Source organism: Lampris incognitus, chromosome 6 (genome assembly GCF_029633865.1).
Source record: "Lampris incognitus isolate fLamInc1 chromosome 6, fLamInc1.hap2, whole genome shotgun sequence".
Lineage (NCBI taxonomy): Eukaryota > Metazoa > Chordata > Actinopteri > Lampriformes > Lampridae > Lampris > Lampris incognitus.
The window spans coordinates 4,037,145-4,050,510 of record NC_079216.1 but is presented as its reverse complement, the minus strand read 5'-3'; the positions used below and the strand labels follow the sequence as shown (position 1 = coordinate 4,050,510).

General features: G+C 47.3%; 1 protein-coding gene across 1 annotated transcript; it reads left to right on the top strand.

Annotated features, from left to right (window-relative positions):
- Positions 1 to 7,796, top strand: ppib (peptidylprolyl isomerase B (cyclophilin B)). The gene is made up of 5 exons (XM_056281301.1): positions 1 to 171; positions 1,221 to 1,334; positions 5,058 to 5,151; positions 6,465 to 6,649; positions 7,361 to 7,796. Exons 1-5 carry the CDS (start codon positions 37 to 39, stop codon positions 7,481 to 7,483), a joined length of 651 nt encoding a protein of 216 aa, XP_056137276.1. The 5' UTR covers positions 1 to 36; the 3' UTR covers positions 7,484 to 7,796.
- Positions 7,797 to 13,366: the final 5,570 nt, after the last annotated feature.

Genomic DNA, 13,366 nt, shown 5'->3' with positions numbered 1-13,366 from the left:
GGCAGCAGGGACGCGCTGTGCCTTTTTTTTTCGTTCATGGTTCGGATCTGCGAGAGGAAGATGAAGTTCCTGGTCGCTGTCACGGTCATCGTCGGGTCGGTGATTTTTCTGCTCTTCCCGAACGGTTCGGACGCCGACGAGAAGAAGAAGGGCCCGAAAGTCACCGCCAAGGTGGGCGCAGTTTTGCGGACCAGAAACCGTACGATCTTGCGGGGGTTCCAGCCAGGCCTGAGCTGTAGCGACCCGGTTTGAGTCTGGCTCCGGAACCCTCTTCGCCGCATGTCCTCCCCCGCTCTCTTCGCCCAGTGTCTCCTTCCCATCTGTCCCGACGAATAAAGGCTCCGATCCCCGCCGCTGATCTTTAAAATCCAGGGCAGGCCGCCTCAGTAGTCTTCCCTGTCCCGCTAATGCTAGCCACCCTCGGACTGTGAGAAGCCACGTCAGTGGCCGCTAGCCTCCAGCTAGCTGCGAAGCGCTAACCACCAACCAACTGTTGGTGCACCGGGAAGCCTTCGCCTAGCTGCCAGCGGCTAGCTACCCGTTCCCCATTCCCAGCTAATGGGGCCTTGGTAGCCCTCAACTCGCTAGCGAGTTGCAGGGCTAATCGTGGATGCGGGTGCCTGGTGTTTCTGGGGTGTTGTTTTAATGCAGGTTTTGACGTTTTGAAGTGTTAAACGAGACGGGAAGGTGCACGCTGACAAAGGAAGGGAGCATGCGGGAGACTCGCAGCCTTTGTCCCGAGCCACCAGGTCCCTGCGGTGAGGCTTCGCCGAGCCACCGGGACGCCCGTTTTCCAGGTGTCCTTTCCGAACGACCCTATCTCGGCAGTTTGCTCATCTTGCAGGCTGTTGAGCCTCAACGGGGTGGCAAAGTACCGGCGCGCTGGCTTTGCTGCCGTGCCTCTTCAGCCTGGGCCCCTGCTTCTGCTGCGGCCACGTCTGCACAGCCGGATTCCGGCAGCAGAGAGCTCATCCCCCCCCCCACCCGCCAGCTCCCCCCCCCCCGCCCAGGCTCAGACTTGTAAACGATTTCTCATAATCTGCACCAGCTCGAGTCAAACAAGGTCGTCAAGTCCAACATTAGCATGCGTTATGTTTCCAGTGTAACTGCGGGGCGCACTTGATGAACACAGCTGTATGATGAGGGTGGAGGGTGGGGGTAATGGGATGTGAAAGTCAGGATTTGCACCGGTGTGAGATCACTAACTTGTGAATTTCTAGGTGTACTTCGACATGAAAATTGGAGATGAAGACGTGGGAAGAATCGTGATCGGATTATTCGGGAAAACGGTTCCCAAGACGGTGGAGAACTTCGCGGCGCTGTCAACGGGAGAGGTGAGATCTGGGATCCTGACGTCACGTCTCCATAAGTTTCTCTTCTCTTTCAAACGTTGGGATCACGTGTCACTAACGGCTGAATAATGGGTCAAAATGTGTGAAGTGTTTTGTCACGTGTGTTGTTATAATGGATTTGTAGTAAAGAAACATGAACTTGATTTTATTTTCATGCTCGAGTGGAAGACGTGGACTTGCTGAAACAGAGGCAGGAGTTGACCAGTGAAAAGCACAATTATGTTCCAGGTGTATGTGATCCAGTAGGAGTTGCACGGTTGGGAGATAGTTCAGCGTACATGCGACGTGTGTTTCTTACTGCCAGGGTTATCGAGCAAGCATTCACTTTGCAATACATGTAGCTGCCAAATGGCTGAGGGATATACCGTTGAACTATCTGTGTGAGGAGCTTTTACACGTGAGGATGACAAAACAGTTGAAATTTATTGGAACCAATTCCTAAAATGGCGAACTGTAGAGGATACTATGATGCTTTACTCCATCTTTTGACTCACAAATGGTCATTTGCATATAGACTATATGTCTGTGCATGCTCTAATCCAGGTAAGAAAATCACAGAAGGTTGAATCGGTTCACCTGGACGCAACGTTTAATGACAGAAACGTTTCCTCACTCGTCTAAGTGACCTCTTCGGTCCAAACTGACTGCGGGTATCCCACCCTTATAAACATGCAGTGGCATAACGACCTAAAACAACATTCGGTTTCATGTGCAAATAGGAGTGACCGTTAACTAGAGCAGGGGTGTCAAACTCCAGGCCTCGAGGGCCGCAGTGTCTGCAGGTATTTGTTGCAACCGTGCACTACACCACCTGATTAAACTAGTTCCTTTCCCTCCTTGATCCAGGAGGTGAGCTTATTAGTTAAATCAGGTTTAAATCAGGTGGTGTACTGCACGGTTGCAACAAATACCTGCAGACACTGCGGTCCTCGAGGCCTGGAGTTTGACACCCCTGAACTAGAGTTTCAATGGCCATGTGCACTAGTCACAGAGGATTTGGGAATGTTTACAATCATAGCATTGTAAGGCTCGTCTAGCTCAACACGAAAAGTCCAAAACTAGGCAGCAAAAGAAATTTGACCTCACTGCATGACGGAGACATCGGCAGACAACGGACAGCGCCCTCAATGGAGACATGGACATGGAGACACACGCCGACGATGTGGACAAGTGGGAGAAGAATCTGCCCGACAGACAACTCGCCCAGGTGGAGAAAGACATCCTTGCTAAGGGACTGAATTTCGCTGTCACGCCGAGGCAAATCCCGCTAGTGGAACTGATCACAGCCACGAAATCAGTGATCTGTAAAAACATCACGGACTCGGAAGCGGAGCAACTGCGGACAAAAGTTTCAGCCTGCTTAGACAATGCGAAGGCTCCGCCGTCCAACATCAGTAGAGACGAGAGGAAAGCTCTCACGACTCTCGGTAAGGACAGGAACATCATCATCCTTCCAGCAGACAAAGGCAGATGCACTGTTCTATTAAACCAGACAGACCTTGAGAAAGTTATGACCTGACTTAGTGACATGAATACTTGTTTCTAGCATCTATTCTTAACCCGTTGGTAGGCAGTAACGAACATCACATCCAGAACACTGGATTTTGTGGATAAGGTGAGGGACATCATTATGGAGGAGGGTGAAATGATGGTTTTCTCCTCCGTTCCTGTTGATGAAAACAACCCCACCCTTAGAAATGGGACCACCCTTAACACTGACCAAGTGTGTCTGCTCCACAAGCTGTGTCTTCAGTCGATGTACTTCACATACAGGGGGCAGTACTATAGGCAGAGGCATGGGTGTGCTATGGGTTCCCCAGTCTCACCTGTAGTGGCCCACTTGTATATGGAGGAAGTGGAAAAGAGGCTCTGATGTCCTATCCAGGGACACCACCTAGCCACTGGTTCAGATTTGTGGATGACACCTGGGTTAAAATTAAATCTCAGGACGTAGCACATTTCACCACCACATGAACTCTGTGGACACCACATCAAGTTCACCAGGGAGGATGTGGAACATGACAGGTTAGTCTTCTTACACTGTGAAATTGCAACTGGTGATGGGGGACATTTGAGTGTTGTTGTTTTTTTCCCCTTCCTTTTTTATCTCCAATTGTGCTTGGCCAATCACCCCCCTCTGCCAATCTGGGGAGGGCTGCAGACCACCACATACCTCCTCCCATACATGTGGAGTCGCCAGCCGCTTCTTTCCACCTGACAGTGAGGAGTTTGACCAGGGCGATGTAGCACGTGGGAGGATCACGCTATTCCCCCCCAGTCCCCCCCCTGAACAGGCGCCCCAACTGACCAGATGAGGCGCTAGTGCAGCGACCAGGACACATACCCACATCTGGCTTCCAACCCACAGACATGGCCAATTGGGACATTTGATTGTTGATGTTTAGCGTAAACCAACACATACTGATCAGTACTTAAGGTTTGATTCTCTTCAGGACGCTGGACCACCAAGCTGACAACGTCCCCACCGACACAGCGGCCGGGGAAGAGGAGAAATCCCACATTAAACAGACCCTGGTTAAGTGTGGTTATCCTAACTGAGTGTTTGTCAAAGCCAGGAAGATGCACAAACAGTGCACCAGCCAATCCAAGAGAGGAGAAGGACAACAGCTGTCTAAGTGTAAACCAGTGGTGATTCTGTATGTGGCGGGAGTGTTGGAAAAGTTGAGATGTGTATTTTCCAAACACAGCATCTCACTTCAAACCCCAAAACACGCTGTGCCAGAAGTTGGTCCACCCCAAGGATCAGGTCCCCTGGCACAAACGGAGCAATATAGTGTAGCAGAATTGCCGTGACTTGTACATTAGGGAAACTAAACAGACGCTGGCCAAGGGGATGGCACAACACAGAAGAACTAACACATCAGGCCAGGACTCCACAGTCTACACCATCTACAGGCCAGTGGCCACTCTCTCAAGGATGAGGATGTGCACATCCTAGATAGGGAGGAACACTGGTTTGAACGGGGAGTCAAAGAGGCCATCCATCTGAAGAGGGAACAACCATCCCTGAACCGGGGGGGGGGGACATCTGTCACCATTTTACAATGCTGGGATTGCAAACATTCCCCGGTCCTCTGTGAATAGTACACATGACAGTTGTAACTCTAGTTAATGGTCACACCCTTATTAGCATATGAAACTGGTCGTCGGTCTGGGTCGTTATGCCACTGTATTGTTTATAAGGGTGGGGACACCTGCAGTCACTGTATTGTTTATAAGGGTGGGGACACCTGCAGTCACTGTATTGTTTATAAGGGTGGGGGTACCTGCAGTCACTGTATTGTTTATAAGGGTGGGGACACCTGCAGTCACTGTATTGTTTATAAGGGTGGGGGTACCTGCAGTCAGTGTATTGTTTATAAGGGTGGGGTACCTGCAGTCAGGTGAGACTGAAGAGGTCACTTAGATGATGATGAAACGTTTCTGACAATAAACGTGTCCAGATGAGCTGATTCAACTTTCTTTGACAAACACCATAGTGTGCAGAGTCCAGCTGGAGCACGGTTTGTTCCCTTTTGTATTTGTCATAATTATCAGGGGTAAAAACACAAAGGAGAGACTCGCACCTCTCATAAAGCCTGTCATCAGAGTCAAGTCACTCAACTGTTTGACTTGGATTAAAACCATCCTGGATGTCAACGTGAGCGAATGATCATGACTCAGAAGTTTGTTTCTGTTTAACAGAAAGGATTTGGCTACAAGGGCAGCAAATTCCACCGAGTCATCAAGGACTTCATGATCCAGGGAGGAGACTTCACCAGAGGAGACGGCACAGGCGGTAATCTGACCTCCACCTCCAAAATCTCATTCACACTCCCATCTTTACAAGCACAAAACAGGAGCCAATTTATTCCATAACCATCTAATTACTTGTAATTTAATAGACATAAGGTCCATTTTCCTAAACAGTTCATGTTACTTTGCCATAAAACAATCAGTTTTGAAGAAAAACAAATGGCATTTAAATTTTAGTTTCTTATTTAGCGAACATTTTTATCTATCTCATCCCATCTCATCTCATCTGGGTCATCCGTCAGGACGCCCCATAACTGCTTCCACACGGCGTTTCCATCTGTCCCGCTCCTTCATGATCGTTTTTAGCTCCTGTACGTTCCCCAGCCATGTCCCTTCATAAGTTGTCCACATGGGTGGTGATTCTTCTGCCACCTGGAGTTTTTCCATCAGATGGTTGCCTATCTTTTTATCTTCATTTTTTTTAATTCAATTATATAAAATTTAAAAAATGTACGTATAAAAATTTAAAATTTTTAAAATGTACAAAGATATAAAGTTTATAAAAATGAAATATTTAAAATTATATCAAATCTTTAAAATGTATAAAATTTTTACATTTTTAAAATTTATAAAAATATAAAATGTTTTAAATAAAAAGAATGTAAAAAGTTAAAATGAAAAAATTTATCTAAAATGTCTGAAGAGACTCATCTGCATTTGGTAGATATTTGTGTGTCTGCCTGTAATCATCTTGGAGCACCTATCGATAATCATTAAATATTATCGAATAATTAATCAAAAATACATGCATGTTAGAGTTAATACTCCTGTCTGTGCCCCTGACCGAGGCATGGCAAGACCAACTGGAGTCGGTCCCCGGGCGCTCCACAGCGGCTGCCCACTGCTCCTAGCTACACAGCCAGGATGGGTTACATGCAGAGGAAAAATTTCCCCACGGGGATCAATAAAGTAGTAAATTAGAATAAATAAATAAAATTATATCTAAGAGTTCATCTCATATCAAGTACGTTTAGTGTAAGTAAACAACAGGTAGGTCACCAGTACTGATGTTGGTGATAGCAGATTCAGATATAATCAATATAACGCTATAATTTGGTTTTGCCATTCTTTCATGGGCTGTTTTAATATCAAGTTTTCGTGCATTTTGGGATAATACTACGAATAAAACCAGGATCCAGTGTGTCGTTACTTACCAGCTAAAGGTCAAAGTTGCTCACTATCCTTTAAAAGGCACCATTGTTTTTTGTGAGTACAGGTTCCAGTTTTTATGATTTAGAAGAATATTGTTAAAATCTCATTGAGATGCCATCTCTCCCCCCCCCCTCCCCCCCGAAGGCAAGAGCATCTACGGGGACCGTTTCCCTGACGAGAACTTCAAGCTGAAGCACTACGGCCCCGGCTGGCTGAGCATGGCTAATGCTGGCAAAGACACTAATGGCTCCCAGTTCTTCATCACTACAGTCCAGACCCCCTGGCTCGACGGTAAACACGTGGTCTTCGGAAAGATTCTGGAGGGAATGGTGAGTCCGCGGTGTGCTGATGGTTTCATACTGTGTCATGTAGGTTGATTTCATCATGGCGGTGGGAGCCTTCTTATCTTGCTGAATGAGCAGCCACACACGGTGACACCAAGTTTCTTTTCCGACCACCATCTAGAGTAACTTGTTCCAAAGTGATTTTTATCTGAGAAGACTAAAAGTTACCTGGAAGACTTGGCTGCCCTTCGCAGTGAACCCTGCTTCCAGAAGATTTACAACCGGGTTAAAAAACGGACGTTTCACGAAGATGCTTGTTGACATTTGGTCAGCATCTTACTGAGATGTCCATGAGGACCTCCAAGAGAGCTGCTGCTTTCTCTCAGAACTTAAAACTTTCAACGTACAAACTGAAACTGGCTCACAAAACTCTGTTACCCACTTTAAACAGGATGAACTGTGAGGCCAAATAAAATGGAGGCCAAATAAACACATTAAGTGGCAAGACATTAGTAGATGGTCATGTAGAGTACCTCATGTATAATATCCAAGATGAAGAAATGGAAGTTGTGCGCCAGATCTTGAGGTGCAAATATCCAAAACTGTATACCACAACAATAACGCAAAATTATGAGATGTTGACTGTTAATAATATGATTATATCATATGGCATCAACCATCTGTTTTTCTGCATTGATCCTGTTCTGGAAATAGTTCTTTTAATGGTGCATTTTTCTATCCCTCTTCTTCCTCCAGGATGTTGTGAAGAAGATCGAGGCCACGAAGACAGATGGCCGGGACAAGCCTCTGAAAGACGTCACCATCCATGAATGTGGGAAGATTGAGGTTGAAAAGCCTTTCGCCGTGGCCAAAGAGTAGCGCGCTTGCAGAGAGGACGGGAGCAGGAGGAACGGGGTGGGGGGGGGGGCAGGTGGAATGGTGTGTGTGTGTGGGTGTGTGTGCGTGTGTGGGTGGGGGGGTGGGTAGGAGCGGGGGCAGGAAGTTGTGCAGGCCACCTTGGGGACGTTGAGCTCTTGTAAAGACGCCAGAACAGCTTCGATCAAAGCAATCATGACGGCACACTTTGGGTCCATTTTAATGATGAGCATTCCAAGTTGCACTCAACTGTTCTCTGCGTATTTTTTAAAAAAAAAGTAAATCTTGAATAAAGATTTGGTGTTTTTTTTTTTTCTATCTTGACTGTGGTTTATTCTACCTGCTCCTGGCAAAATGGACTGAGTTGCTGGTATACTGCATGGCCAAAAGTATGTGGGCACCCGAACATCACACCCGTATGTGCTTGTTGAACATCTCATGTCAAAAACATGGGCATTAATTTGGAGTTGGTCCCCCCTGTGCTGCCGTAACAGCCTCCACTCGACTGCGAAGGCCTCCCACTATGTTTTGGAACATGGCTGCAGGGATTCGCTCCGATTCAGCCACAGGAACCGTAGTGAGGTTGGGCTTTGCTCACAGTCGGTGTTAAAATTCATCCAAAGGCTTTGGATGGGGTTGAGGTCAGGGCTCTGTGCAGGCCAGTCGAGTTCTTCCGGCTGAGCTGTTGTTGCTCCAAGACATTTCAGCCTACAATAACAGACTTACAGTTGACCGGGGCAGATCTAGCAGGGCAGAAATTTGACCGACTGAATGGTTTGAAAGGTGGCATCCTATGACAGACATGTTGAAAGTCACTGAGCTTTTCAGTACCACTGCCAATGTTCATCTAGAGCAGGGGTGGGCAATCTTATCCAGAAAGGGCCAGTGTGGATGAAGGTTTTTGTTCCTACCAAGCAATTGCACACCTAAGTCTCCTAATCAAGTTCCTCAGCAGAGACTCTACTGGTTGATTAGTGGGATCAGGTGTGTAACTGCTTGGTTGGAACTAAAACCTTCACCCACACCGGCCCTTTCTGGATAAGATTGCCCACCCCTGCTCTAGAGACTGGATCGTTGTATGCTTGATTTTATGCATCTGACAGCAACAGATGTGGCTGATATAGCTGGACCCACTAGTTAGAAGTGGTGTCCACATACGTTTAGCTGTAAAGTGTATCAACATATCAGAGCAAGTGGTAGTCAGCATCTCAACAGTTCTACATACTGGACATGCTAGCTTCATGCTGCTGTCCTGCTGTGAATTAAATAGGTGTCAAGTCAATTTTATTTGTATAGCCCAACATCCCAAATTTGCCTCAATGGGCTTAATTAAATGAAAAACTTTCAGTCTCTACACCCATTTTAAGATTTCACGTGGGAAATTTTTCCTGAAGCAAAATGACAAAACAATATCCTAAAGATGAGTAAATCTCATCAGAAGCTGGTCACTCAGCGTTCATGCCTGAAACACAAAGGGATTCAAACGCCATAGAGGACCTAAGGTGGTACCCAGAACTATATTAAAGGACAGCTACCCCATTTTGTTTACATCCTAGGTCCTCTTTTCATACTTAATGCCTCTGTGCATATGTTAAATTTCACTTAGCAGCTTCATCTTGGAGATTTCGGTGTCTTATGGGTCAAGTGAACACGAGCATCAGACATGTCCAATTTGGCCCAGTTATCTAAACCATGTATTAGGAAGTGAAAATGAAGGTTCTGCTGCATTCACGTGGTGCTCAGGAACTCGGATGATCCGACTTAGGGAGAGGGGGGCCTAAGAGTACATCTGTCACCGTTTACACTTACATCTTACCGGTTTACTTCCCACTTGCTTAGCGTTCATGTGTAACTGGCCAGCAGGATAAAACGTGACAGAGGTAGCCCAAAAGCTTAAGTAGCTGAGGCTGCTCTTTGGGTTTAAATATGTGCAAAACTTGTCAGATGTTCACTGATTTGTGTTTTAATGCAACTGTTCTTACCTTACCATGTGTTACCGCCACCGTCTTCTTGGAGTTTAATGCTGCATTCCAAACAAGGTAGAATGCAGGAAGTTCCGGTTTCGTGTTTCCGTTTTCCGGCCAAGATGGCGTATGCATTGCGCTATGCTGAGGAGCCATGCTTGCTAGCCAAGCTAACGCTGAGGGTTTTATGATTACACTGTGGCGACACACTCGTCTCTGCAGCCTAACAACTTTTTGTTGTTCTGTGGAGGAAATTTGACACAAGATAATTTAATCGCTTAAAACTTTTAAGGTGATTGCCTACAATGATCAGTGTATTACCCCTGCGTGGGGACGTCGGGGTTGTTGAATTCCCCTCGAGTTTACAGATTGGAAGTCCGACATTTATTTATTTTTTGTTGTTGGTAGGATAGTGGACATTTCGACTTTCCAAGTTGTCTGGAATGCAGCACAAGTTTCCATTTACCCACAACCTGGCATCTCGGGTATCAAATCAGTTCACCGACTGTCCAACATCGTTTATCCATTCATCCAGCGTGACATGATACTGCGTGACTGCATCATTATGTGAAATGTCCAATATGATCAATGGCGGAGGACATGGCTGATCTACTTCCTGGTTCAACCTGCAGGAAGTGGCAGCCTACAGGTTAACGTGGTCGCCCGTGGTGCGGGAGACCCGGGTTCGCGTCCCGGCTGCGGCGGTTCCCGGCTGCCCCCTGAGTTCCCTACATTGGCGTCAGAAGGGGGATGGTGAGACCGCGAGGCCATCGGAAGGAAGCGCGCGCGCCCAGAGACGTGAGGGAGCTGGTATGGGGACGCCCTTCCCGAAGGAAGGGGAGGGGGGTAGTGTAGCGACCATGGATGAGTAGGCTCCTAGCCCTCGACTAATGGGTCGGACCCTTTAGTCGGTTTCTTCGGGAGAGGCGGGGGAGATAAAAGGTCCAATGACGATGATAACGCAGAGGCCGAGTCTGGCGACCAGTGACTCGCATGCTCCGAACCCCCCTGTGTGTGCGCCATGTCTCGGAGACAAGCTGTCTAACGAGGCAACAAAGCCCCCAAAACTGCCTCGGCACCTGGACTCCAGGCACCCTGCGCTGAAACACAAACCCCGTGGAGTTCCTTGAGCGAAAACACAGTGGCTACTCAGTGTCTAGTGTTGCTAAGGCTACTCAGTAGCTAGTCGTGTCGCTAAGGCTACTCAGTGGCTAGTCGTGTTGCTAAGGCTACTCAGTGGCTAGTCGTGTCGCTAAGGCTACTCATTGGTTAGTCGTGTCGCTAAGGCTACTCAGTGGCTAGTCGTGTTGCTGAGGCTACTCAGTGGCTAGTCGTGTTGCTAAGGCTACTTATTGGCTAGTCGTGTTGCTAAGGCTACTCAGTGGCTAGTCGTGTCGCTGAGGCTACTCAGTGGCTAGTCGTGTCGCTGAGGCTACTCAGTGGCTAGTCGTGTCGCTGAGGCTACTCAGTGGCTAGTCGTGTCGCTGAGGCTACTCAGTGGCTAGTCGTATCGCTAAGGCTACTCAGTGGCTAGTCGTGTCGCTAAGGCTACTCAGTGGCTAGTCGTGTCGCTGAGGCTACTCAGTGTCTAGTGTTGCTAAGGCTACTCAGTGGCTAGTCGTGTTGCTAAGGCTACTCAGTGGCTAGTCGTGTTGCTGAGGCTACTCAGTGTCTAGTGTTGCTAAGGCTACTTATTGGCTAGTCGTGTTGCTAAGGCTACTCAGTGGCTAGTCGTGTTGCTGAGGCTACTCAGTGGCTAGTCGTGTTGCTGAGGCTACTTAGTGTCTAGTCGTGTTGCTGAGGCTACTTAGTGTCTAGTCGTGTTGCTGAGGCTACTTATTGGCTAGTCGTTTTGCTAAGGCTACTCAGTGGCTAGTCGTGTTGCTAAGGCTACTCAGTGGCTAGTCGTGTTGCTAAGGCTACTTAGTGTCTGGTCGTGTTGCTAAGGCTACTTATTGGCTAGTCGTGTTGCTAAGGCTACTCAGTGGCTAGTCGTGTTGCTAAGGCTACTCAGTAGCTAGTCGCGTTGCTAAGGCTACTCAGTGGCTAGTCGCGTTGCTAAGGCTAGGAAGCCTTTCACTATCGGCGAAGAACTGATTCTGCCTGCTGATGCCAAGGACATGTGCCGTGAAGTGTTGGGGGAAGCTGCGGCTACCAAGGTGGCAGAGGTTCTTCTTTCAGCGACCACGCTCTCAAGGAGAACTGACGAAACCGGTGAGTTGCAGTGCTGTTATATTGTAACGTGCATGGATGAGTAGACACGTTAGCCCTCGGCTAACGGGTCGGACCCTTTAGTCGAGCGGTTAGCAATGTCTCCTGCGGTGCGGGAGATACGGGTACGCGTCCCGGCTGCGGCAGTTCCTGTGGCTGCCCCCCCCCCCCGGAATTCTCTACAATGTACATGTTATGGTAATGCGAGGAAAATATGCGCTGTGTGTTTAATATCCAAACGTTACTTGAACTGTTATGATACTACTGACTTACAAGACTAACCCATATTCGGGTCGTTGTTAACCCACCCCCGCCCTCCCCCCGGTCCGCCAGAATAATACCCCTGCTCTAGACTGAAACGTGTAAAACGTTCTCTTTCATTAAAGGAATGTCGAGATTTATTGAACCTGCCAAAGCATGACAGACTTTAAGTCGTGTCCGGAGGGAAAACTCCCTGAGACACCAGCTAGGAATATTTTGACACAGATGAGAGTGAAATCTCAGATCAAACTGGTCCTTTTTATATAAACCAAATGTCACTGAGCTTCATTCTCTATTGAATGAAACAGTTCAGTTGTTTCATTTTTTGCAGAGGGATAACTGAACCCTCTGCAAAATGAAATAACCGAACTGTTTCATTCAATAGAGAATGAAGCTCAGTGACGTTTGGTAGTAGTAGCAGAGGGATAAATCTGGCCTGTAGGGGGCGCCCCATCACCAGAGATTCCACCTCAGAATGACAGCAGGATGGTGGTGATTTGCCAGTGAGAAAATCAGGAACAGTCTAGACTTGTGTTAATTTCATTCCATAATATTCTTCTTTGTGTTTATATGAAGTTTTGCTGAGATAAGGTTGCCCATCTTTTCCAGTTTCATTTTGATTCTGTCTGTTGATGAGACCACGTGGAATTAATGAAGTTTGTCCGGATCTGGTTGTGCTTGTGCTTGGGTTAACTGTGTCAGTTAAGTTATCAATCACACAAAAAAAGTTTTACTAGCTGGATTTGATGAGAGTTTCCTGCCATTGTCAAATCATAATGCCAAAGTCCAGCCATCGGTTGCTATAAGCCTGTAAAACATCTATCCATCTTTCTGAATCCCATTCCCTCCATCTAGTGCTGTTCCCAGAGACTCCACACGTTCCACACATTCCTGCTAAAAATGGCAACAGGGGTTTCTTCTCACACATTAAACCTGACCAACCAAACCTGGAAACCGCCGAGGTCTGAACAAACAGACGGGCCTTGTGACCCGGAGTCTTAGTGGCATCTGGTCCCAACGGTTTTTCTAAAACCCAGTCCACAGCCCGTGTTTCAGCAGCATCCTTTGATAACGTGTTACTGCTCGCAATAGCCGAGTGTTCATTTGTGGCCACAAATTGAAACGAACCTGTTCGAGGCATCAATCCACATGTTGTTGTCTAAATGTTATGATGTGGCATGCGTAATGATTCCCCACAGGAAACAGTAACCATCACACTTCCTATCAGGAATCAAGAGCACTTTTTTTATTTGTCGAGATGTCGTTAGTTAATATCTTTAATATCGAAATATCGTTGAAATATCATTATCATTTCCTATGGAGATAGATTAATTGTATCTTATTCTCATTTACATGGAGTGAATACAGTCTGCAGCAGACAGCACAGCAGGCCTGATTCCACTCTCCCCGAGCACATTCTCCAACCAGGGAGCACACACACACACACACA

What these genes read in the sequence shown, in the direction of transcription:
- ppib (XM_056281301.1), top strand. Translation starts at nt 37, where the DNA reads ATGGTTCGGATCTGCGAGAGGAAGATGAAGTTCCTGGTCGCTGTCACG. An exon ending in GCCCGAAAGTCACCGCCAAG is followed by an intron (nt 172 to 1,220) that starts GTGGGCGCAGTT and finishes GTGAATTTCTAG; the next exon opens with GTGTACTTCGACATGAAAAT. An exon ending in GAAAGATTCTGGAGGGAATG is followed by an intron (nt 6,650 to 7,360) that starts GTGAGTCCGCGG and finishes TTCTTCCTCCAG; the next exon opens with GATGTTGTGAAGAAGATCGA.